This window comes from Herpailurus yagouaroundi, unplaced genomic scaffold, assembly GCF_014898765.1.
Source record: "Herpailurus yagouaroundi ecotype Mexico unplaced genomic scaffold, PumYag 161, whole genome shotgun sequence".
NCBI classification, from domain to species: Eukaryota; Metazoa; Chordata; class Mammalia; order Carnivora; family Felidae; genus Herpailurus; species Herpailurus yagouaroundi.
The window spans coordinates 9,438,744-9,459,330 of NW_024412402.1; the positions used below are offsets into that span (position 1 = coordinate 9,438,744).

General features: G+C 56.4%; 1 protein-coding gene and 1 long non-coding RNA gene across 4 annotated transcripts; one reads left to right on the forward strand and one right to left on the reverse strand.

Moving 5' to 3' along the window:
* The first annotated feature begins 3,149 nt into the window (after positions 1-3,149).
* Positions 3,150-19,384, forward strand: SIDT2 (SID1 transmembrane family member 2). Of its 3 annotated transcripts, XM_040483138.1 has the most exons (27): positions 3,150-3,904; positions 5,590-5,711; positions 6,010-6,174; positions 6,274-6,319; positions 6,728-6,829; positions 6,938-7,021; positions 7,726-7,825; positions 7,993-8,058; positions 9,039-9,132; positions 9,468-9,520; positions 9,871-9,882; positions 10,259-10,330; positions 10,482-10,553; positions 11,631-11,749; positions 12,299-12,372; positions 12,479-12,545; positions 13,143-13,216; positions 13,335-13,458; positions 13,671-13,788; positions 14,263-14,399; positions 14,648-14,756; positions 15,019-15,095; positions 15,282-15,328; positions 15,602-15,707; positions 16,378-16,488; positions 17,754-17,867; positions 17,951-19,384. In XM_040483138.1, the coding sequence occupies exons 1-27, from the start codon at positions 3,722-3,724 to the stop codon at positions 18,011-18,013; spliced, it is 2,511 nt and encodes an 836-aa protein (XP_040339072.1). In that variant the 5' UTR covers positions 3,150-3,721; the 3' UTR covers positions 18,014-19,384. The 3 variants fall into 3 exon arrangements, with proteins under 3 accessions (XP_040339072.1, XP_040339073.1, XP_040339074.1); XM_040483139.1 differs by lacking the exon at positions 9,871-9,882 and having other exon boundaries at positions 3,151-3,904; XM_040483140.1 differs by lacking the exon at positions 5,590-5,711 and having other exon boundaries at positions 3,796-3,904.
* Positions 8,640-10,310, reverse strand: LOC121035447 (uncharacterized). The gene is made up of 3 exons (XR_005792902.1): positions 10,078-10,310; positions 9,795-9,911; positions 8,640-8,732 (listed from the first exon to the last, which is right to left on the reverse strand). It is a non-coding gene; the product is annotated as an uncharacterized LOC121035447 (long non-coding RNA).
* Positions 19,385-20,587: the final 1,203 nt, after the last annotated feature.

Consider the following 20,587-nt stretch of genomic DNA (forward strand, 5'->3'; position numbering starts at 1 on the left):
TTTTTTTTTTTTTTTTTTCTGGGTTAAAGTAACTTAGTTCTGAAGTCTGTCTTGATTCTGCCACCCACCCACAGGCACGGCCACTCTCTACCCACCCCTCCCCAACACCAGGTTCCTAAAGTATTTGATTGGATTCACCTAATCCGTCTAATGTGCGTCTAATGTGCCTGCTCTTGGTGCCATCTTAAGGGCATTTTAACAATACACCTGACCAGCTGAAGCTTCCTTCCTGTCCTCTTGTTCCAAACCTCAAAAATCCTGTCACTTAAAATGGAACTGGACCTATGGAAAGCTGGGAGCCTTGTCAGCTGGTTAATGGTCCTATTCCATAGGCCTTTTCTGCACTCAGGCTCGAAAGGATGGCCCACAGGGAAATAGAAGGAAGTCATCTGAGCCTTGTGACCCCACCCTGCTCTCATTGCCAGGGCTGGGGTTGGGCTTTTTATATAACATGGCAGACAGTGCAGTAGCTGGCCCCGTGCAGAAGGCCAAGGGGGCTGCCCTGAGACCTTGACATTTGCTTGGCTCTCACAAGTCTGGCTTGGAGACCCAGCACTGCCCTTCTTTTACGCCAACTGCTGTAGCCAACAAAAAGGCCCTCTCTCCTCTCAGGGCTGCCAGACCTCAGAAAGGACCTATTCATAACTGGGTTGTGTTGTTCCCTCCCTGGGGGGTGGGCCAGAAGGACTGAGGAAAGTTCTGCAGACCTGAGGAAGTCTGGGGCTGCTGCCCTCCTATGCTGTTTGAACATTCCGGATACTGAGGATTCAAAGGTTAAATCCATGAGACCTTGCAAGAGGGAAGGGTCCCTTCTGGGTTTATTTGAATAGATTTCTCCTAAGATACTGCTAGGAGAGAGGGAGCAAACAGAAATACCAGTAGTCCTAGGTGTCTGGCCCCAGAACAGTGGTTCTCAAAATTTATTGTGCCTATCAAGCTTCTGGAGTGCTTGTTAAAATGCAGATTCCTGGAGTGCCTGGGTGGCTCAGTCGGTTAAGTGTCCGACTTCAGTTCAGGTCATGATCTCACAGTTCATGGTTTTGAGCCCCCCATCAGGCTCTGTGTTGATGACAGCTCAGAGCCTGGAGCCTGCTTTGGATTCTGTGTCTCCTTCTGTGTCTGCCCTTCCCCTGCTCACATTCTGTCTCTGTCTCCCTCAAAAATAAACTTAAAAAAATCCAGATTCCTGGGCTGCACCTCCAGAGACTGCAATTCAATAACTGTAGGTAGTGTCCGGATATGCATTATAAACAGTCCTAGGATCACATTTTACCCCAGAGCCTATGAGGCAGAGTTGGAATGCCCCCAGTTGGGGCTTATTCAATGCAGCCACAGAACCAACTAGCCCTGTAGCTGGGACTCTATCATCGTAAACTTGTGGTTCTCAAGGCACCAAGGAAAGTTCCTGAGATGCTAGATTACATCAGGCTAAGTGGGGAGCTCAAGCTCAGAGTGGGAGAATTTCTTAGAGTTCCAGACTGACTGGCAAGATAAAGAGGGGGTCACCATGAGAGAGAAAGTGAAGTTCACTTGGAACATGGATATCCTGTATCGACTGTCCAAACTGGGCTGCTGACTGCACAGGCTTATAATGGAAATTCTTCTTGTTATCCTGAGGATCTTCCCATTCGGGTGGTCAAGCCAGTAGTTCAGTAAACTACTCATGAGCTGCCCTTTTCTGGATTTCACTCTACCTAACTGTAAAATGAGCGGTTGGTCCAGGAGACTGCTAAGGTTCCCCCTGGTCTGACTTGTTAGGGTTCTCCACCCCCTGCGGCTTTGCTCCTTTCTTCTTCTTCCTCGTATATGAATGCTTGTGCAGGGGCCAGGTCTGATTCTCTCACAAACCATTTACCTAGTATAGAGTAGTGCCTACACATAGTAGGTGCTCATTAAATATTTGTTGCAAGAATGAAGAACTATCTATAATTGGTCATGAGATAAAATAGTCCCTATTGGAACAAAGCCCAGAGAGTAAAGCAGAGGCAGGAGCTGAGGTTGTTGGAATCTCTTGAGCAAGAGAATTCTCACAAGCCACTGGCCCAGCCAGCTTCATGGCGGAAATCTGATAATTTCACAGGCAGCCATGCTACATTTCTTTTCCTTTAAACATATCTGTCTTATAAAAGGAATTTATGTACATCATAGAAAATTTATCAAATTTTAAAAGGTAGAAAAACATTTTGAAACCACAGCCCAGTGATTTTTCTTTTCTTTTTGGTACTTTTCTGTACTTTTGGAATTAGAGGAAAATGGTACATGCTATTTTTAAAAACATCTGTAATTCAAAGATTTTTCAGTGCTTTTCTACGCATCTCTAACGCATTTGGAAACCAGATTGTTGATATAGTGTCATATTGTGAATTCTCTGCCTACATGTTCCTTAAAGTCTTAAGCATCATTTTAGATGGCTTTATGATAATAGTACCTTTCTTTAACCACCCCCTCCTTATGGACATTTAGGCTGTCTCCTTTATGCTTGCTATTACAAGTATCACAATGATAAGCATTACTGCCTACAAATTTTTAATCTGCATTTTTTTTATTTCCTTAGGATAGAGTCCCAGAAGTGGAATTACTCTGTCAAAGAGTATAAAGCTCTTTAAACTTGAAACGCAGTGCCAAAATATTTTGTAGAGAAGTTTTCATCAGTTTATACTGAAAGTCACTGTCTTTCAATTAGCTTTTTAGCCGCCTCTGCAGAGAAGAGGAGAAACAGCCTTGCAAGCTTCCCAGACGCTGCAATGCAAGGTGAGAGTACACAGGGGTACTTCGGTAGTTCTGCCTCAGCCGTCCCTCACCGGGAAGGCGCCCGTCTGGTTTCCTAATTCTTTGAGGTCTTCCTTTCTTAATTCCCCAGAAGAAAAAAATGGCCCAGGGATGGAGCATGTTGGTAGTAAAGGCAGCGAGGGTGGAGGTGGATCCTTAGGTTTGAGCACAAAGAAGACTTTGTCAACAAGAATCCAACACTCGGAGATCCTTCACAGAAACATCCGTACATTCCAACCAAAGTGATCTTTCACAGACGGGCAGGATTACGAAAGAGGAGGAGTTGGTGGCGCCTTCCAGCTGGAGAGCTGCGGCGCCTTTAAGGCCCAATCCGGGACTCGGCCCTTTAAATCTGTGTCAGTTTCCCCTGACGTCAGCAAGCGGGCCGGCTACCCGGCTGTTTACCGCCTCGCGGCGCCGCACACTCTCCGGAGTTGCGAGCACCGGGGCCGCCACGGCCGCCCGCCCTTAAAGGGCCCGCGCCCCAGAAAACTCGCCGCGCCTCCCGGCGTCCGGTCGCTGCCGCCTGTCACGCTCCTCACCCTCAGACACTCCTCCCTTCCCGGCTGCCCCCGCCGCCGGATTCCCTCCCTTCCTCCCTCCCTCCCCTTTCCCGGCGTCTCCAAGCTCCCAGCAACCAGCCGCCCCCTGGCTCTCGCGGCCCTGGCTGGCCGCCGCAAGGTCTCCGGGCCGCGCTCAGCCCCTCGCGAGCTGACCCGTACCCCACACCCCCACCCCCTCTCCCGCCGCCCCTCCCTGTCGGGCCCCCTGGGAGCGTCTCTGCGGCTCTGGGGAGGGGACGTTTCCTAATCTCAGGCCGGGGTTAAAGTTCTGGTCCTGGTGCGATGCTGGAAGCTGCAGCCGGAGCCGCAACCCGTCCCGGAGGTGTCCTGTCGCCTGTCGCCGCCCCCGCCACCACCGCTGCCGCCGCCACCGCCGCCTTGCCGGGGCCATGTTCGTTCTGGGCTTGCCCTTCTTGGCGTTCTTGGTGGCCTCGGTCGAGAGCCATCTGTGGGTTCTGGGGCCCAAGAACGTCTCGCAGAAAGATGCCGAGTTTGAGCGCACCTACGTGGACGAGGTCAACAGCGAGCTGGTCAACATCTATACCTTCAACCACACTGTGACCCGAAACCGGGTGAGGGCCGGGCTGGGCTGGGGGCTGGTGGTGAGTGGTTGAGCAGACCAGGGCTCTGAGAGTCAGTCCATGCTCTTTAAGGAGGCCCATGAGCGTGCCGCCCCACTGGGTTTCCTTTTCCCAGAAAGGCACTGGACTCTCTGGACCAGTCCTCCTTGCTTTGCCACCAGTCTCTCTGAAGCTCCCACTGGACAGTTTCTAAAGTTGTCTCCTTCCCATCTTCTCGTTGACTCCCCGCCCCCCCTTTCCACCAGCTGTGGTCTGAGCAGTGCTGGCCTGTACCCTACCCAACACCCAGAATGGGCTGGGTGCAGGGGGAAGCAGGCTAACTACTGGGCTTGGCCCAGGAAACCCTAAGGAGATGAGACAGGCCTTCTGAAAGGCTCTGCTCAGGCAAGTTATAGCTGAGATTCCCCAGGAAGACAAATGTGGGACTTCTCAGGCTGCTGTAAAGCTGGGACCCTCTCAGCCCTCTTTCTGCCTTAGAAAGCCAGATGGCCTTGTAAATTGAAGGTGGTGGAGATAAGGTCAACTCCAAGTTGGATGGGAGGAGAGAGGGAGTTTGTCTCTAGTAGGGAATCTACCTCACTCTGACTTTCTGTTTCATTTTTTCCCCAGCTATGAGTTAAATATGGTCGTAGCTAGATCTGGGAAGTCTAGACCCCGGGGGCAGGGCTGAGATTTGGAGAATTCTTGCAGCCTGGCTCTATGGTCTCCTGTCCAGCTCTCTCCCATGATTGGGTTTACTAGAAGCAGTAGAACTGAGAGTGGGAGTCCGGCTATTTCTCAGAATAGGGAGGGATTTGCTTTCTGTGGCAGGCCAGGATCTGCCTTCAGTGCCTGTTTCTCTGAAGTTTGATCTCCTCCTGCTTAGAGTCCTTTCTTTCTTGGGGTCATCCTGAGAGTTGTGATCTCTACCCCTCTGGGAAATGCTGCCCTAGGGCTTGGGTCTCAGCAGCCCAGGGACAAGCATTGCCAGGATTTATTTAGTTTTATTATTTTTCTTTAAGCTCCCACTGTTCTAGGTACTTTCCTCCATGTGCCAAGAGCAAGAATGTCTCCGTTTTACAGAGGGGGAAATTGAGTCTCGGAGGTGTGAAGTGACTTCTCCACCGCTCTAGCCTTTGGTCAGAGCTAGGAATAGAGCTTGGCTCTCTTAGCTTTTCAACAGTCTGTTTCCCCACCTCCCCACTGGCTCCGGCCTCCAGATTAGTTGTTGAATGGGAGCTTCCTGGCTCACACAGAAGAAAATTGAGGAGCACTTCTTGCTCTCCTGTGTCCCTGTGTGCGCATGCACACTTGTGTGCAGGCATGTGTATCCCACGAACATGGATAGGTATGGGGTATCCTGGGGGTGCCCGAGGTCTCCATTGAGTTTCCTGTTGGGAAGTGAGGCCCTGAAGTTTCGTGATTCCTGTTGTCCCTGCACATCCCTGCCATCCAGGACCAGGCCTCTTCTAAGACCCTGTCCTCTAACTCAGTGATAATCCCTCCTGGAGCCTGGGGCTGCTCTGGGAGAAGAAAGGGCATAGCTGTAGCTCCCCAGCCTGACCAGGATAGGGAAAGAGCAAAGCAGTTGGCATGACGTAGGGCAGGGCTCACAGTCTCTGGAGCCATGTGTCCCAGGTGGCAGAGGTGGAGGCATCATGGGCTTGACTGAGGGGCGTTTCCATGTCATTCTGCAGACGGAAGGCGTGCGTGTGTCTGTGAATGTCCTCAACAAGCAGAAGGGGGCTCCTTTGCTGTTTGTGGTCCGCCAGAAGGAGGCTGTGGTGTCCTTCCAGGTGCCCCTAATCCTGCGAGGGCTGTGAGTAGGACCCGGGGATCAGGGAGGGGGGTAGGCCTAGGCCAGGCCAGGCCCAAAGCCTCACCCAGGGCCTTGTCCAGGGCCTCAGACCACCCAGGAGTTCCTCTGTTTCTCCTCCCCATTCCCAGCCAGGGGCTGGTCAGTGGCCAAGCCAGCCAGCCTGGAGCTTGCCAGCCTGATTGGGGTAGGAGTAGGGAGAAGTTGGAAACCAGAGTGGAGGAACTGGGGCCTTGCTCTCTTGGAGAGGTTTGCTGACTGGGGCAGTAATAGCATCCTGACTTTCTGCTTTGGGCTGTAGGTATCAGCGAAAGTACCTCTACCAAAAGGTGGAGCGAACGTTGTGTCAGCCCCCCACCAAGAATGAGTCCGAGGTCCAGTTCTTCTACGTGGATGTCTCCACCCTGTCACCAGTCAACACCACATACCAGCTCCGGGTCAGCCGAATGGACGACTTCGTGCTCAGGTCTGCAGGGGAGATGCAAGGGGACCACGGGACTGACCTCCTTCCCGAGCTCTGGGAGTGACCGTGGCAGGGGGGTGGGGGGGATTCTTCTCCTTCCAGGACCGGGGAGCAGTTTAGCTTCAATACCACAGCAGCCCAGCCCCAGGTAAGATCTCCCTGTCGACCAGCCCTCAGGAGGAGACTTGGGCACGTGGGAGGGGCAGCGGTCGGCAGGCTCTGCCGAGAGTCTCCTGTTGGCTGTACACACCGTGGCGGCACTGTCTGGAAACGGGAGCTCTGGTCCTCAGGCGGTAAGGGACAGGCAGCCGGGGAAGTGCAGAGGCATGGGATCTGGCTGCCACGTTGCCTACTTGCCTCTTGGGGTGCTATCCCGAGTGCCCAGCTGAGGTTGAGGGGAGTGATGTAAGAATATAGGGCTGCTTGTGGGCAGGGCCTTTCTCCCCAGAGAGCCTTTACCACCCAACTCTGAGAAGATTCACACTTCTCCCTTCTAGAGGGCCAGAGAGAGCATCCTCATGAGATGGGGCTCTCCCTGCCCTTCCTATGCCCTCAGTACTTCAAGTACGAGTTCCCAGAGGGAGTGGACTCGGTGATTGTCAAGGTGACCTCCAACAAGGCCTTCCCCTGCTCAGTCATCTCCATCCAGGATGTCCTGGTAAGCTGTCTGCCCTTTTACTCTCTGCCAGCAGGTAGCAGAGCTGATAAAGAGGGGGCCCGGGGCCCAGGTCCCTGCCCATTTGCCTCTCCCTCCCTCCCCACGTAGTGCCCTGTCTACGACCTGGACAACAATGTAGCTTTCATCGGCATGTACCAGACTATGACCAAGAAGGCAGCCATCACTGTGCAGGTAGGAAATGGATGGGCCCTGTGGAAGATTGGCCAGGTGATGAGCTTACCAAACCCTTGCTCCTTCATCCCTGTCCCATTTCTACCCTAGTCTTGGCCTGCCAGTCCCTGAGGTTTGGGGCCCTCTCATATGTGTGAATGTTGATTCATAATCCTGATCACCTTTGGGGGCAGGAAAGAGCAGAGTATCCATTCTGGCTGTCCTATCTGCTTCATTCACTGTAATGATAGCTAAGAGAGGAAAAAGGGTCCTCCTGGCTGATGCTGAGTGTTGCTCTTGGCAAAGGCTAAAAACCTATGCTGGGTGAAGGGAGAGTGAAGACATGTGTTTACCTCACAACATCCGGCCTTGCAACTGTAGGAGGCAGCGGGACCCCTCCACCTTTTCTCCGGCTGATGCCCAGACCGCAAAAGGGCACCCGCGGGTTCCATGATGGTGGGTCATACACATATTTGCTCACCTGGCTATAGTGGAAGGTCATGGTTTTGGGCTCTGAAGCCAGATAACCTCGGCTCTACCACGTACAGGCAGTGTGATCCCTGTTCAGCAGGGATGGTGATAGTCCTTACCTCATAGGGGTCTTTGTGAGGGCCAAGTAAAAATATTTGTGTACATACACACATATGTATTGACTTTGATGACTGATTATTTTGATGATGATGATGATAAAACATCATCATCACATCGTCATCATCATCCTGCAGCGCAAAGACTTCCCCAGCAATAGCTTTTACGTGGTGGTCGTGGTGAAGACTGAAGACCAGGCCTGTGGGGGTTCCTTGCCTTTCTACCCCTTTGTAGAAGGTACCTTTTGTGTCCTGGGCCTGGCTCAGGGTGGGGAGGGCAGGGTCACTCCCTGGGAGGTAGAAGAACCTCTGTGGCTGGTTGGTGGAGCTGATGAGATGTGGGGTTTGGGCCCACAAACTTTAACCAAGCTCCACGCAGCCACTTGTTTGACATTTTGCTTCCAGATGAACCGGTTGATCAAGGTCACCGCCAAAAAACCCTGTCAGTGGTGGTATCTCGAGCAGTCACGTGTGAGTGTGGGTGGCTGAGTGGCTCTTCCTCTCAGACCTGGGGGAGGAAGTGTTCTCTGAATGGGAAGGGTGATGCGCACCTACTCAGCGGACTGATGGGGTAGGAGGAGGGAGAATTCTTGGTGGTCTTCACAAGGGGAGGGTCAGGAGGTGGGTCCTGGTGTGATGTGCTACTGAGAGTCTGTGGCTGACTTTTGAAGTACTGAGTTCTGGTTCTCTCTCCGCCCCTTATGAGCCCTGTAATCTCACTGAGCCTCAGTCTCTCTGTCTCTCTAATAGGTAATATGATCTGTCCTGTAGTCTCACCAAGTTGTGAGGTTTAGCACAAAATTAGCAGGAAAGTACCAGGCCCCTTAGTCAGACTCACTAAGTATTTACTGAGTGATCGAATGGAGCCCTTTGTAAACTGGGCTATATCTAAGTATAAAGATATAAGATAAAATATGAGATAAAAATATAGATTTTTCTAAGTATAAATATAAGATAAAATAAGTATAAGATAAAAATAAGGGATTGTGATGGGGGGAAAGAAACTGTCTCTTCTTTACAGATTCTTTATTCAGCAAATATTTATCTAGCACCTTCTATGTGCCTGGTGCTGCGTTCTGGCTACAGTCCTCAGGGAGCTCCTGTTTGGCGGACAGGAGTCTGTTGCTGTGCAGGGTGCCCATGGCCTGTGATGGGCAAAGGACAGGTCACAGGGAACACAGGGCAGAGAAGCCTTCCCAGAGGACATAGTCCTCGAGCTGTATTTGGAAGGAAAGTGAAGACAGGGTAGAGTTCTTGAGGAAGAGCAACATGAGCAAAGGCAGGAATCGTGTCAGAGTTTGGCATATTTGGGAAGCTGCCTACTGCTCACCCCTCTGGGTCACTACATTTGAGGGGAGATGCGGGGAGAGCTTGGGCCGGGCCCTTGTGTGCCATGGCGGGCAGCGTCGGGAGGCTTCGGTGTGCTCACCCTCCTGCCTCCCTCCCCACAGCCGAGGCCTATGTTGGTGGTATGCTCTTTTGCCTGGGCATATTTCTCTCCTTCTACCTGCTGACCATCCTCCTGGCCTGCTGGGAGAACTGGAGGTAAAGTGGGCTGCTGGGTGCCCCCCTGTTCTGGAGTGGGTTGAGCAGGATGTGAGCCAACCCAGGATAGTGCCCCACGCCATTGCGGGGCATAGGAAGGCAGGCCCCTTTGAGGGTTCGTGGTTCACGAGGCCTCTGCTCTGGAAACCAACCCCTCCCCTCAACCTTCTTCCCAAGCAGGGAAACCCCACATTGTTTCCCAGCCTGGGAGGAACCTTCAGATCACAGATGGAGGACAGGGTTATGGGGTGGAGAGGGTGGAAGGCAGGCCAGCTCAGCAAAGGAGGGATCCTCGCCCCACCCCTCTGGTTTGCCTCTGGATTCTGTCCCTACAGGCAGAGGAAGAAGACGCTTCTGGTGGCCATGGACCGAGCCTGCCCAGAAAGCGGTACCTCCAGAGGGCCTGGGCAGGGAGGGCCGAGTTTGCTTTGTGTTTTGGTGGACGGTTCCCTTCGGGGGCTGGAGGAGGAAGGGCTGGCTGGGGGCTTCTGGATGTCCAGACTGAGAAAGAACACTCTGCAGATGGAAATGGGGCTGGGCTATTGTGCCCTACCTGTGACCCTAACATGGCTGTCTTCATGGCTGCCCCTTGGTTCTTCCTCTGGGCCTAGCTATGCTGTCTGCCTCAGATGATGTAGCTCACAGTCTGGGGGGTTACTAACCTTTCATTCTCTCTCCTTTTCTTCCATTTCGCCCTCTCTGTCTGTCCTCCCTCCTGTTTGGGACCTTCTCTCTCAGCTTCTCTCCTTGGTAAGCGCCAAGTGCCGTGGGCAGAGGAGCTGAAATCCAGAGCGGGGGAGGGAAGGGACATGCAGGGGTGTCTGGGTGGGCCCTGGGCAGGCCGAGGCTCGCTGTCCTAGCTGCTAATGTAGATGCATCGATTCCTAGACCTTTCTCTGTCCTTAGTGAGGACGGATGATGGCGAGTGTTTCTACTGGAACACACCTGGGAGGCTGGGGCAGCTGTTAGTGGTGGCAGTGAGTTGTGTTTGCCAGGATAGATGCGTTCTCTCTGCTGCCACCGTGGCCTCTCTGTGTCTCTCTTCTCTGGATTCTTCCTTCTCTCTCTTGGCTTTTGGCTTCGGGCTGTTTCCAGAGCTAAGGGGGCCCTTGACCTCTCTTTGCAGGTAATCCCCGGGTCCTGGCTGATGCCTTCCCCGGCAGCTCCCCGTATGAAGGTTATAACTACGGTTCCTTTGGTACGTGTCCACACCAAAGGCTGTGCTCACCCACTCACAGCCAGGCCTCCTTAGGCTTCCACCTCCAACGTGGCACAATGGCAGCCGGCCCCTTCCGACCCCCGCCTCCCCATCTCCTCCCACCTGCCTCACCGCTCACTGTTCCCCGCAGAGAACAGTTCCGGATCCACCGACGGGCTGGTCGACAGCTCAGGCACTGGAGACCTCTCCTACAGCTACCAGGGTGAGTGAGCCCTGCCGGGCAGAGCCGCGAAGCGTGGGGCCAGAGCTGGCAGCGTGAGACGTGGTGAAGGGCGGGTGCCTCTTCTGCCGGGCGCTGGAACCGGGGAAGGGCTGCTGTCTTCCTGCCCCTTTCCTTGCTCGTTCTTTCTCCCTTGGCCCTACTTCCTGGTAACTTTCCCTTTCCTTTGAAGGGCACGAGTGGTTCAAGCGGCGCCTCCCCTTTGGCCAGATGCGGCAGCTGTGCATTGCCATGGGTAGATGTGGGGGCGGGGGGGGCGCTGCTCTGCCAATCAGCTCCTGCCGGGGCAGTTGACCGGGCCGGTAGGCTCCAGGGCCGGAGAGACGCTTTTGTGCATGGCTTCCCCATCTAATGCCAATAATTGCCCGCTTTTGTGCCTTTTGAGATAAGTGGGCACTGACCTCGATGCTGGTGGGCTGGAACCCCAGCTACCCCCAGGCCAGATGTTCTGGTTCGCTCTCATGTTTGCCAGCACCTCACTCCCTGGCCTGCCGGGGTAGGGCTCACGGGCAGGGGTGTCGTGTCCTGGCCTCCGGGGGCTTTGGTCAGGCAGGGTCACAGGAGGAAGCTTCTGAAGGCACAAGAAAAGGTCAGGATGAAGGAGCAAGTGCTCTTCCTAGAAGCAGCCTGTCACCCTTGCCTGCACCCCAGAACCCACTGGGTCTTTTTCCAGCGGGGGCCAAGGCAGTGTCCTCTCAGAACCCACATGGCTGAGCACCTAATCAGCATGACTTCTGCCGAATTCAGTCCTGCTGCTTCTGCCCGGGACCCAGGATCTGCTCAATGTCCTGGCCTGGAAGTCCTAGTTCGGTGAGGGGAGCAAGGGTGGAGCGGTACCTGTCTGGTGGCCCGTTCGAGGGTGGCCCACCCTTGTTTCCCTCAAGGACTTAGGAGTACCCTGTCCCTCCTCCCAGGGCCTGAGCCCACCTCCATGCCTGCTCTCAGTCCACAATCTGCCTCTTCCCATTGCCTAGTAATTGTGACAATTGCCCCAGGTGGGTGGGGACAGACCTTGAGTTCTGTGCCTCCCAGGTAACTCTTCCCTCCTGCCCACCCCAGATCGCTCCCTTGACCCTGTGGGCACTCGGCCACGCCTGGACTCCATGAGCTCCGTGGAGGAGGACGACTATGACACATTGACCGACATTGATTCAGACAAGAACGTCATTCGCACCAAGGTCTGGTGCTATGCGGCCTGGCCCTGGGTCATGGGTTTCCCAAGGAAAGGAGATTCTGTGTTCTGGCCCTAGCACATCTCCCTCTGGGGTGACATCTTAACGTGTTGTTGTTGTTGTTGTTGTTGTTGTTGTTGTTGTTGTTTTGAGAGACAGACAGAGGGCGAGCAGGGGAGGGGCAGAGAGAACGGGAGACACAGAATCCGAAGCAGGCTCCAGGCTCCAAGCTGTCAGCACAGGGTCTCGAACCCACAAGCTGCGAGATCATGACCTAAGCCAAAGTTGGACATTTAACTGACTGAGCCACCCAGGCATCCCTCTCTGGGGTGACATCTGAGAGAAACAAAGGGAAAGAGCTCAGCTGGGGCAGGATAGATTCAGGGGAAACCGACTCCACCCCCAGCGCTTCTGGGCTGATCTGCCAGCAGCAACAGGATGGCCTGGAGCCCCCGCCCGGCAGAACTGCTGCCTGTGTGAGGGGGCTCCTCCTGTCCCCCTCTCTCCCCTGGGCACGGGGGACTTCTCCCGGGCCTCACTCCAGCTTCTCCCCAGCAATACCTCTATGTGGCCGACCTGGCACGCAAGGATAAACGCGTCCTTCGGAAAAAGTACCAGATCTACTTCTGGTGAGTGGGCGGCACGGCCAGGCCTTCCTGTTATTGGCAGGGTGGTGTGGCGGTGTCTCAGGGCCTGGCCTGCCTCCTCACTGCCGCCCCTCGTCTCACTCCTCAGGAACATCGCCACCATCGCTGTCTTCTACGCGCTTCCCGTGGTGCAGCTGGTGATCACCTACCAGACGGTGAGCGGCAGGGCTGACTCCCTGGGCCCGGGCGGCATGCCCTCGTGGGGCCGCGTGCTCGCCCTCGCCACAGTCTGGGACGTGGCCTGAAGTGCAGAGCGTCCCAGCCTGGGCCACTGGAGCGAGTCAGGTCACGGGACTCAGGTTCCAGATCCTAACTCTGCCTCACCAGCTGGGTGATCTTGAGCAAGTCACTTAAGCTCCCAGAGCATCAGTTTCTTCATCTGCAAAATGGGGCAGCATGATCTCAATGACGGCACCTTCCCCAGCTTGTTGCAGGGTTTATGCAACAAGAGTCATGAGACTTTGTAAGTCTCGGTTTCCCTTCCCTTTTCTCTGTACTATGGGGCAAGAAATTGTGTCACGGTCACGCCCCATGATTTTTAGCCCCACCTGCTGAGGAGGGACAGCGACTGTGCGAAAGAGGGCTGGCCTGGTCTCCGGATGCACACACGTGCTGGTTGTGTGGCACTTCCCTGTCCCTTCGAATGGGGCCGGGTGGTGTGGCATGGGCTCAGGCCTGGCTCCCTCTCACCTGGGCTCTGGGCTGAGTCAGGTGCTTTAGCGGCCCCTCCGTGCTCCCATGCCCTGCTGCAGGTGGTGAATGTCACAGGGAATCAGGACATCTGCTACTACAACTTCCTCTGTGCCCACCCGCTGGGCAACCTCAGGTGGGGATGGTCTTGAGCCAGCCAGGGTGGGGGCAGGGGCTCTGCCAATGCACGTCCCAGGTAGGGAGGAGGCCGGAAGACGGGGCCAAAGCAGCGCACCCTGTGTCGCCCCTTCCAGCGCCTTCAACAACATCCTGAGCAACCTGGGGTACATCCTGCTGGGGCTCTTATTCCTACTCATCATCCTGCAGCGGGAGATCAACCACAACCGGGCCCTGCTGCGGAATGACCTCTATGCCCTGGTGAGAGAGCCTCTGCCCACTGAGGGCTCGGCTCCAGACCCTTTCTAGCAGGCACGGCCCAGCCCTGCCCTGCCCTGCCCTGCCCTGCCCAGCCCACATCCCACTCCATTCCTCTCTCCCGCTCTCCCTGTCTGGGTCCCTGCCTGCCTGCCTCCCTCCCTCCCACCTCTCCTCCCACCTCACCTCCTCTTTTCCTTCCTTCTCCCCAATAGGAATGTGGGATCCCGAAACACTTTGGCCTGTTCTATGCCATGGGCACAGCCCTGATGATGGAGGGGCTGCTTAGTGCCTGCTATCACGTCTGCCCCAACTATACCAACTTCCAGTTCGGTGAGTGGGGCCTCCCTCTTCCCTGGCTGAACCGTCCTCCGGCATCCCCACATCCCCCACAGGGATCCCCCAGACCCAGCTCTGCAAGGCACTCCAGAGCTGGGCTGCCTGTGTGCACACACATCCTCGCTTACGGAAGAGAGGCAGCTGGGTGCTATTTCCTTCATGTGTTGATTGTTTTCTACGGAAAGGCGTGTATAAAACGGAGAAAATGAACGTAATTAAGATGTGGTCCCTGATCTCAGCGTGCTCAGACTAAGTTGTCCTTGTCAGGGGGAGTCAGACTGGGTGGCAGCCGGTGGGGTGGTAGTGTGGTGTCAGAGGGACAGTTAAGGGACTGGAGTCCGCCCACCGCCAGCTCGCTCTGCGGCCCCGATGAGGTGGAGGGGCTCTCTTTGCCACCCCGACTGTCTGGGCTGGGAGGTCTGTGCTGAGTGCGTGTGTTTGAGCTCACATTCACGTCCCCCAACGCAGACACGTCGTTCATGTACATGATTGCCGGGCTGTGCATGCTGAAGCTCTACCAGAAGCGACACCCGGACATCAACGCCAGTGCCTACAGCGCCTATGCCTGCTTGGCCATCGTCATCTTCTTCTCCGTGCTGGGCGTGGTGAGGCCCTGACCCGCTGTGCTCGTCCCGTAGGGAACGTACACACGTGTGCGCGCACACACACCCTCTCCACCTCCCGCAGGAGAGATCCCTGCTGCTTCCCTGAGGTGCCTTCCCTGGGCTCCTCGGAGAGCCGCATCTGGCCTGGCAGCGAGCGCTGCTCCCCGGGAGGAAGGGTGGGCTGCAGGAGCGGCCTCCTCAGCGCCTCCTCAGCCCTGCCCGCCGTGCCCGCCGCCCCCCACCCCCAGGTCTTCGGCAAAGGGAACACAGCGTTCTGGATTGTCTTCTCGGTCATTCACATCATCGCCACCCTGCTCCTCAGCACACAGCTCTATTACATGGGCCGCTGGAAGCTGGGTGAGGGCCTGCCCGGGGCGGAGCGCGTGAGAGGGGGCCAGCTGGGCCCCGTGGAATGAGGGGTTGGTGGCCTCAGGGACCTGGATTCACAGCAGACTTTGGGTTCTGCCCTCTTGCTGGCGGCCCTGGAAGAATCACTGAGTGAGGAATTTGATGAGGGTTGGCGTGGCTGTGCCCTCTGAAGGCCCGGGGTCCTCTCACACGGCGCGGGCCAGGGTGACCAGGAAAGAGGGGAGCCCTCGAGCACTTTCCCTTCTTGCAGACTCGGGCATCTGCCGCCGCATCCTCCACGTGCTCTACACAGATTGCATCCGCCAGTGCAGCGGGCCTCTCTACGTGGTACCGGCCCGGCCCCCCAGCCCTCCTCCTCCATCTACTCTCTTCCCTCTGGTGGGAGGTGGGGGGACCCGGGTGCAACCTAGAGCCCGGGGGAGGGGGGGGGGACCGGCTGACTTGGGCCTTCTTCCACTTTTCTCCCTGTCTCTCTTCCCCTCTCTCAGTCCCCGTGTCTCTGCTTCCCTCCAGGACCGCATGGTGCTGCTGGTTATGGGCAACATTATCAACTGGTCACTGTGAGTCTGGCCATTGTCCGTGGTAGCCTGGCTGGGCGGACGACTGGGGACGTGGCCAGCCACTGGCTGCCTTGGGGGCCACGGACAAATTCTACACTTTGGGCATGAGAAATGGGGGCTGAGGAGAGCGCTGTCGGCACGTGGGGTTCTAGAATTTCTGCGGGCCTCTGAACCCAGCCTCACATCATAATAAAACGTGGGGTAGGAGTGAGGGAGAGCCCTTTCCTCGCTCTTGGACCTCCCCTGCTTCACCGGCTCTTCCTCCCTTGCCAGAGCTGCCTATGGGCTCATCATGCGCCCCAATGACTTCGCCTCCTACTTGTTGGCCATTGGCATCTGCAACCTGCTCCTCTACTTTGCCTTTTACATCATCATGAAGGTGAGTGCGGATGGCTCGGCCTCCTCTGCCGGCTGCCCTGCTTTTGCAGGAGGGAGATGGGCGCAGCCCGTCTCCGAGTAGCACTGAGAGGGATCGGGCATTTTTCGTTCCTGTCTTCACCAGTTTGGGGAGGGGAAAGGCTCGGGTCTCTTGCATGTACTCCAGCTGTGTCCAAAGACCCATTTACTGAGCCCCTTCCATGTTCTAAGAAGGGCACATGAAACCGGTAGCACCGCAGGCTGTAGTTGGGCAGAGCCTCCCTCTGCCCCCCCTCGCCCTCCTCCTCGCCCCCCCCCCCCACAGGGCAGAGGGGGTGGGGGTGGGGCTCACTATGTCCGCACAGGCTGGGGCCTCCGAGGGCCAGGTGCTTCCCGGGGACCCTTGTGCCATCCAGTGCAAGGAGAGCCCCCTGGCCGGTCCACCCTGCCAGCGCAGGGCTCTGGACATACGGAGGCCTGGCCAGGGTGAGCGTCAGGGGTGAGGATGCCGGGCTGCTGGTATGGGGCGTACTGAGCTGTATAGCTGTGTCAGGTGATGGTGTGAATCCGCGATGGCTCCCTAAAGGATCCATCCTGTGCGCTGGGAAGTGGCATCAAGGGCAGGCTGGCGAACGGGCCGGGCCGGGGCCTGGCCCTCAGGCTGCTCTCCCCCCCACCCCCCTGCCCCCCAGCTCCGCAGCGGGGAACGGATCAAGCTCATCCCCCTCCTCTGCATTGTCTGCACCTCGGTGGTGTGGGGCTTTGCCCTCTTCTTCTTCTTCCAGGGACTCAGCACCTGGCAGGTGAGTAGTCATCCCGCCGAGAAGGTGGGGAGTCGCCCACAGTTTCGTTGTGAGCCAACAAATGGCCAGTTCTCTTTTCAAACACCATTTGTGAGCACCTGCTGAACTCTGTCACAGCTGCTTTCTCATTTAATCTTCCCAACTTTCAGTACACCAGCATGGAGGTATCCCCATTTTACTCATGAGGCAGCTGAGGTTCAGAGAGGCCAAGTGACCTGCCCAAGGTCACACAGCCAGTGAGTGGGACATCTGGGGTTTGAAGCCAGAAATGCCAGGTTCTCCCTTTTGCCTCACAGGCACCCACCATGAATCACGCTTCAATTCTGTGATCAGAACTAAGTCTAGCACGGTCTCTTCCTTTGAAGTACTTAAAATCTAGTGAGAGAGAGAGAGAGAGAGAGAGAGAGAGAGAGAGATGAACAATTCCTGGACTGCTCTTTGCAATATGATATAGGAGGTGAAGGTATGGGCAAGACAGGAAGGAGGAATGGACACGAGGGCAGAGGACAGAGGAGATCCAGGAAAGCTTCCTGGAGGAGGCAGACTGTGCTCGTAGCCTTATAGGCCTTGGGTGATGAGAAAGCATCCTGTGGCCCACAGATGCTGTGACTTGAGTAACGTTACAGAGGCAGAACTAGACGAGGCAGATTTAGAGTCGTGAATGCACTAATTTGGGAGCTGAGTAAAAGACTGAGCTCCTGAGGGCAAGGCAGTTCCGGTCTTCTCCGTGGCCTCAGCGTGGGGCACAGACAGTCCCCAGACACAGTAATGTCCGGGCAGGGTTTGCTGGATAGGGTTATGGGTGAGCATGGAGGACCACGAGTGCCTTAGGTCATGGCCCACAGGTCATAGCTCCTGTTGTCCTCGAGCAGGGCTGTGTGACCAACCAATAATACTTTGGAGAAAAAGTGATCCTGGAGTCACTGATTAGAGCAGGGGGCAGAGTCCGAGGCAGGGAACCAAGTTAGGAGGCTTTTGAAGCCTTCTAGTGTCTCCAGGTGATCTCAGCCCTGTGCTCTCTTACATAAAGGGCAGAAGAATCTGAGGGTAAAAGTGAAAGGAAAGGGAAGAACAGAAGCCAGCGTCCTCGGGGAGAAGCGTGTAACAGCCAGTTCTTAGGTGTGGGAGACGAGGCAAGGGCGAGTCAGAGGAGGGTGCTCTCCTGCCTGGCGCCGGGAGCAGGGCAGCCCGAGGGAGCCGGCAGCAGGTCTGGCCCCAGCCTTGGTGGGCAGCGTCCGCAGGCGGCTCTCCCTGTTCCTCCCCAGAAAACCCCCGCAGAGTCTCGGGAACACAACCGAGACTGCATCCTTCTGGACTTCTTTGACGACCACGACATCTGGCACTTCCTCTCCTCCATTGCCATGTTCGGGTCGTTCCTGGTACGTGAGACTCTTCTGCCCAAGCATGGGGAGAGGCCGAGGCCGGCCCCTTGCCTGTGCTTGACTCAGCGTCCACCCCCCAGGTGTTGCTGACACTGGACGATGACCTGGACACCGTGCAGCGGGACAAGATCTATGTCTTCTAGTGGGAGCCAGGCCCCTCGCTTTACTCAGGGGACCCTGAGCTCCTCTGTCTCCCTGCCCAGAGCCCCTGCAGCTCTGGGGGCGTGCATCCCCGCCCTGCAGCCCAGTGTGGGTAGTGGCGGGACAGCGAGGCCCAAGCTTGGCCCGGGACAGTCACAGCGGTGGGCCTGGCGGCTGCCCTCTGCTAAGAAGGAGGCCTCCTCCCGCAAGACCCCAGATGTTGGCCACTTGTTGCTGCTTCTCAGTGTTGAGGGCCTCTCAGGGGCCCTGTCCGTTGGCTCTCCGTCTGTTCCTCTGCAGGAGGAAGGAGGAAAGTGTTGCCCTGCCCAGTTCATGCCTTGCGTTCTGCCCGTCCCTCCCCTCCCCACGAGCCTATGACTGCGAGCCCTTTCTTCTCCCTGAGTTCCAGTCCAGGGCCCGGTTGGGCCTGATTCTCTGTCCTGCACCAGGGCCCCATAGCGCTTTGGGGCCATACCTGACTGCCATCACTGCCCATTCCAGCCAGGATGAACGGGCTGTAGGATTTTGGAGGCTGGCCAGCTGGTGCCACGCTTTTGGTGCTATGGCCTAAGAGGGGCTTCAGGCAGTGCCGCCTCCTCCCTTTGACCTGTGCTTGGAGCCGGTTCTGTAGTAATAAGGGTCAGCTCATGTGTGAGAGTCGCCTTTGAGCTGAGGGACTGAATTCAGAGGTCACTTGCCTATGTCGTCAGCCCCCGGACTGATGTTGGCACCAGGATCAGAGGGAAAGATCAGTTCACCCCTTTCCTTCTTTTTCTTTCCAGGCCCTCTGTCCTGCCAAGCCCCCACTGGGGGCCTTTCAGTGCCATTGACACTGCCCAAGAGTGTCCAGGGGCAGAGGAGTGGGACACAAGGCGCCTAGCTCCTCTTGTCTCCTCATAGCCGCGGGAGCCCCAGTGCCTATCTTAGAGGGGGGCTCAGGAAGGGACATGATCTTCCTCTCAATGTCCCCAGTCCAGCCTCACTCTAGGACCTGGGGCTGGCTTCGGTGTTTCCGTCCTGTCTTTGGCCAAGTTTTGTGTTAGTCACACACATATACATGTATGAAACCTTGAAGTTTACACCGAGCCGCCCCAGCTCTGGGCCCCCTGGCTGCTCTGTCCTTCGAACCCCTTCCCCTACCCGGTCCATTCCAGATGCCAAGACTGGGGGAGGGCAGGTCAGGCCTCTGCCTTGGGGATGGGAGTGTGTCTTATTCTGCCCAACTTGTTTTTACAGCTCTCCCTTGGGCTGGGGAGAGGAGGTGGATCTGGATCCGTTTTCAGAACTCCGTTTAATGTCTGTTGCCATGCTATGGTTGCATTTCTGTTTTCTGTGAATGGGTCTGCATTCAATTAAAGAAACAACCGGACGCAGCTCTTGGGCCCCTGTTTGCTCCTCCTTTCTGGGTGGAGATGTTGAGAATGAAGGGCGGGGCAGCAGTCCTACATTTTCCGGTTCTCCTGGTCTACCTTTCTCTCTCAACAAGAGATTCCCCTTTGTCTCCCCCACGTGTCCTCGCGTCCTCGGTCCCCAAGGTTATTCCTGTCCTTTGAGCAATAGCATCAATCCAGGAAACACTTACCAGGGGCCGTTCCGGGTACTGTGCTGAGCAGAGAGGAGAGTGTGGTGAATAAGCCTTAGCAGCACCATCTCTCCTCTGCGACCCCCACCCCTTACCTGTCAAATGGCAGCAGCTTCTGGCCCACCTGCCCCCCCCACCCCCGCCCAAGTCGGGCCGGTTTCACTTCTGACCCTAGCCTCTCCCGGCTGGGCAGGCTGTGTGTGCAGGCAGTACTTCCTGACATGACTCTTTTTTTTTTTTTTTTTTTTTTTGGTGAGCGAGAGAGCAAGTGGGGGAGGGGCAGAGAGAGAAGGAGACAGAACCTGAAGCAGGCTCCAACCCACAAACCGTGAGGTCATGACAGCCCAAATCGGGAGTTGGATGCTTAACCCACTGAGCCACCCAGGCACCGCCCCTGACACGACTTGAATAGAGAATGCAGGCCGAGGCCTGGAAGGTTCTTGGGGGAACACAAGCTGCTGGTATATGGTGGGTTACTGCGCGCGGGCGGCAGGCAGGCTCCCAGAAGCGGGCATTTGAAATGACCCTAGAAAGTTGATTTAGGTTCCAGCGGGCCTAGGATAGCAAGATCGGGGCGGTGGCAGAAAGCTGGTGAATTCACAACTCACCAGAGGACTGCCGCCCTCTAGCTGATTCCCCGCCCCTCTCCCTGCCCTTCCCAGCAAACGCCACTGGAGGGCACCCTAGCTCTGTGCCACTGGGCTCTGGCCAGGGGAGGCAGGCTGTGGTGGGCGGGCCTCCCACCAAGGCCAGGCCTGGCTGACCCCTCCCGGAGGTGCCGGGTGTGCCGGCGTCCAGTGTGTGGTGGGGAGTGTCAGCCCCTCCCTGCCAAGCCGTCCTGGGAAAAGGGGTGGGGTGGTGCCACAGCCGGCAGCCCAGAGACCCCGCAGCAAGTCTCGCCTCCTGCCCCTTCGCCAGACCCCTGAGGCCCGGGTGCAAGCCACGTAGGAGTGAGTCTCCTTCCTGGAGGGATGGAGCCCAGTCTGTTCTTTAG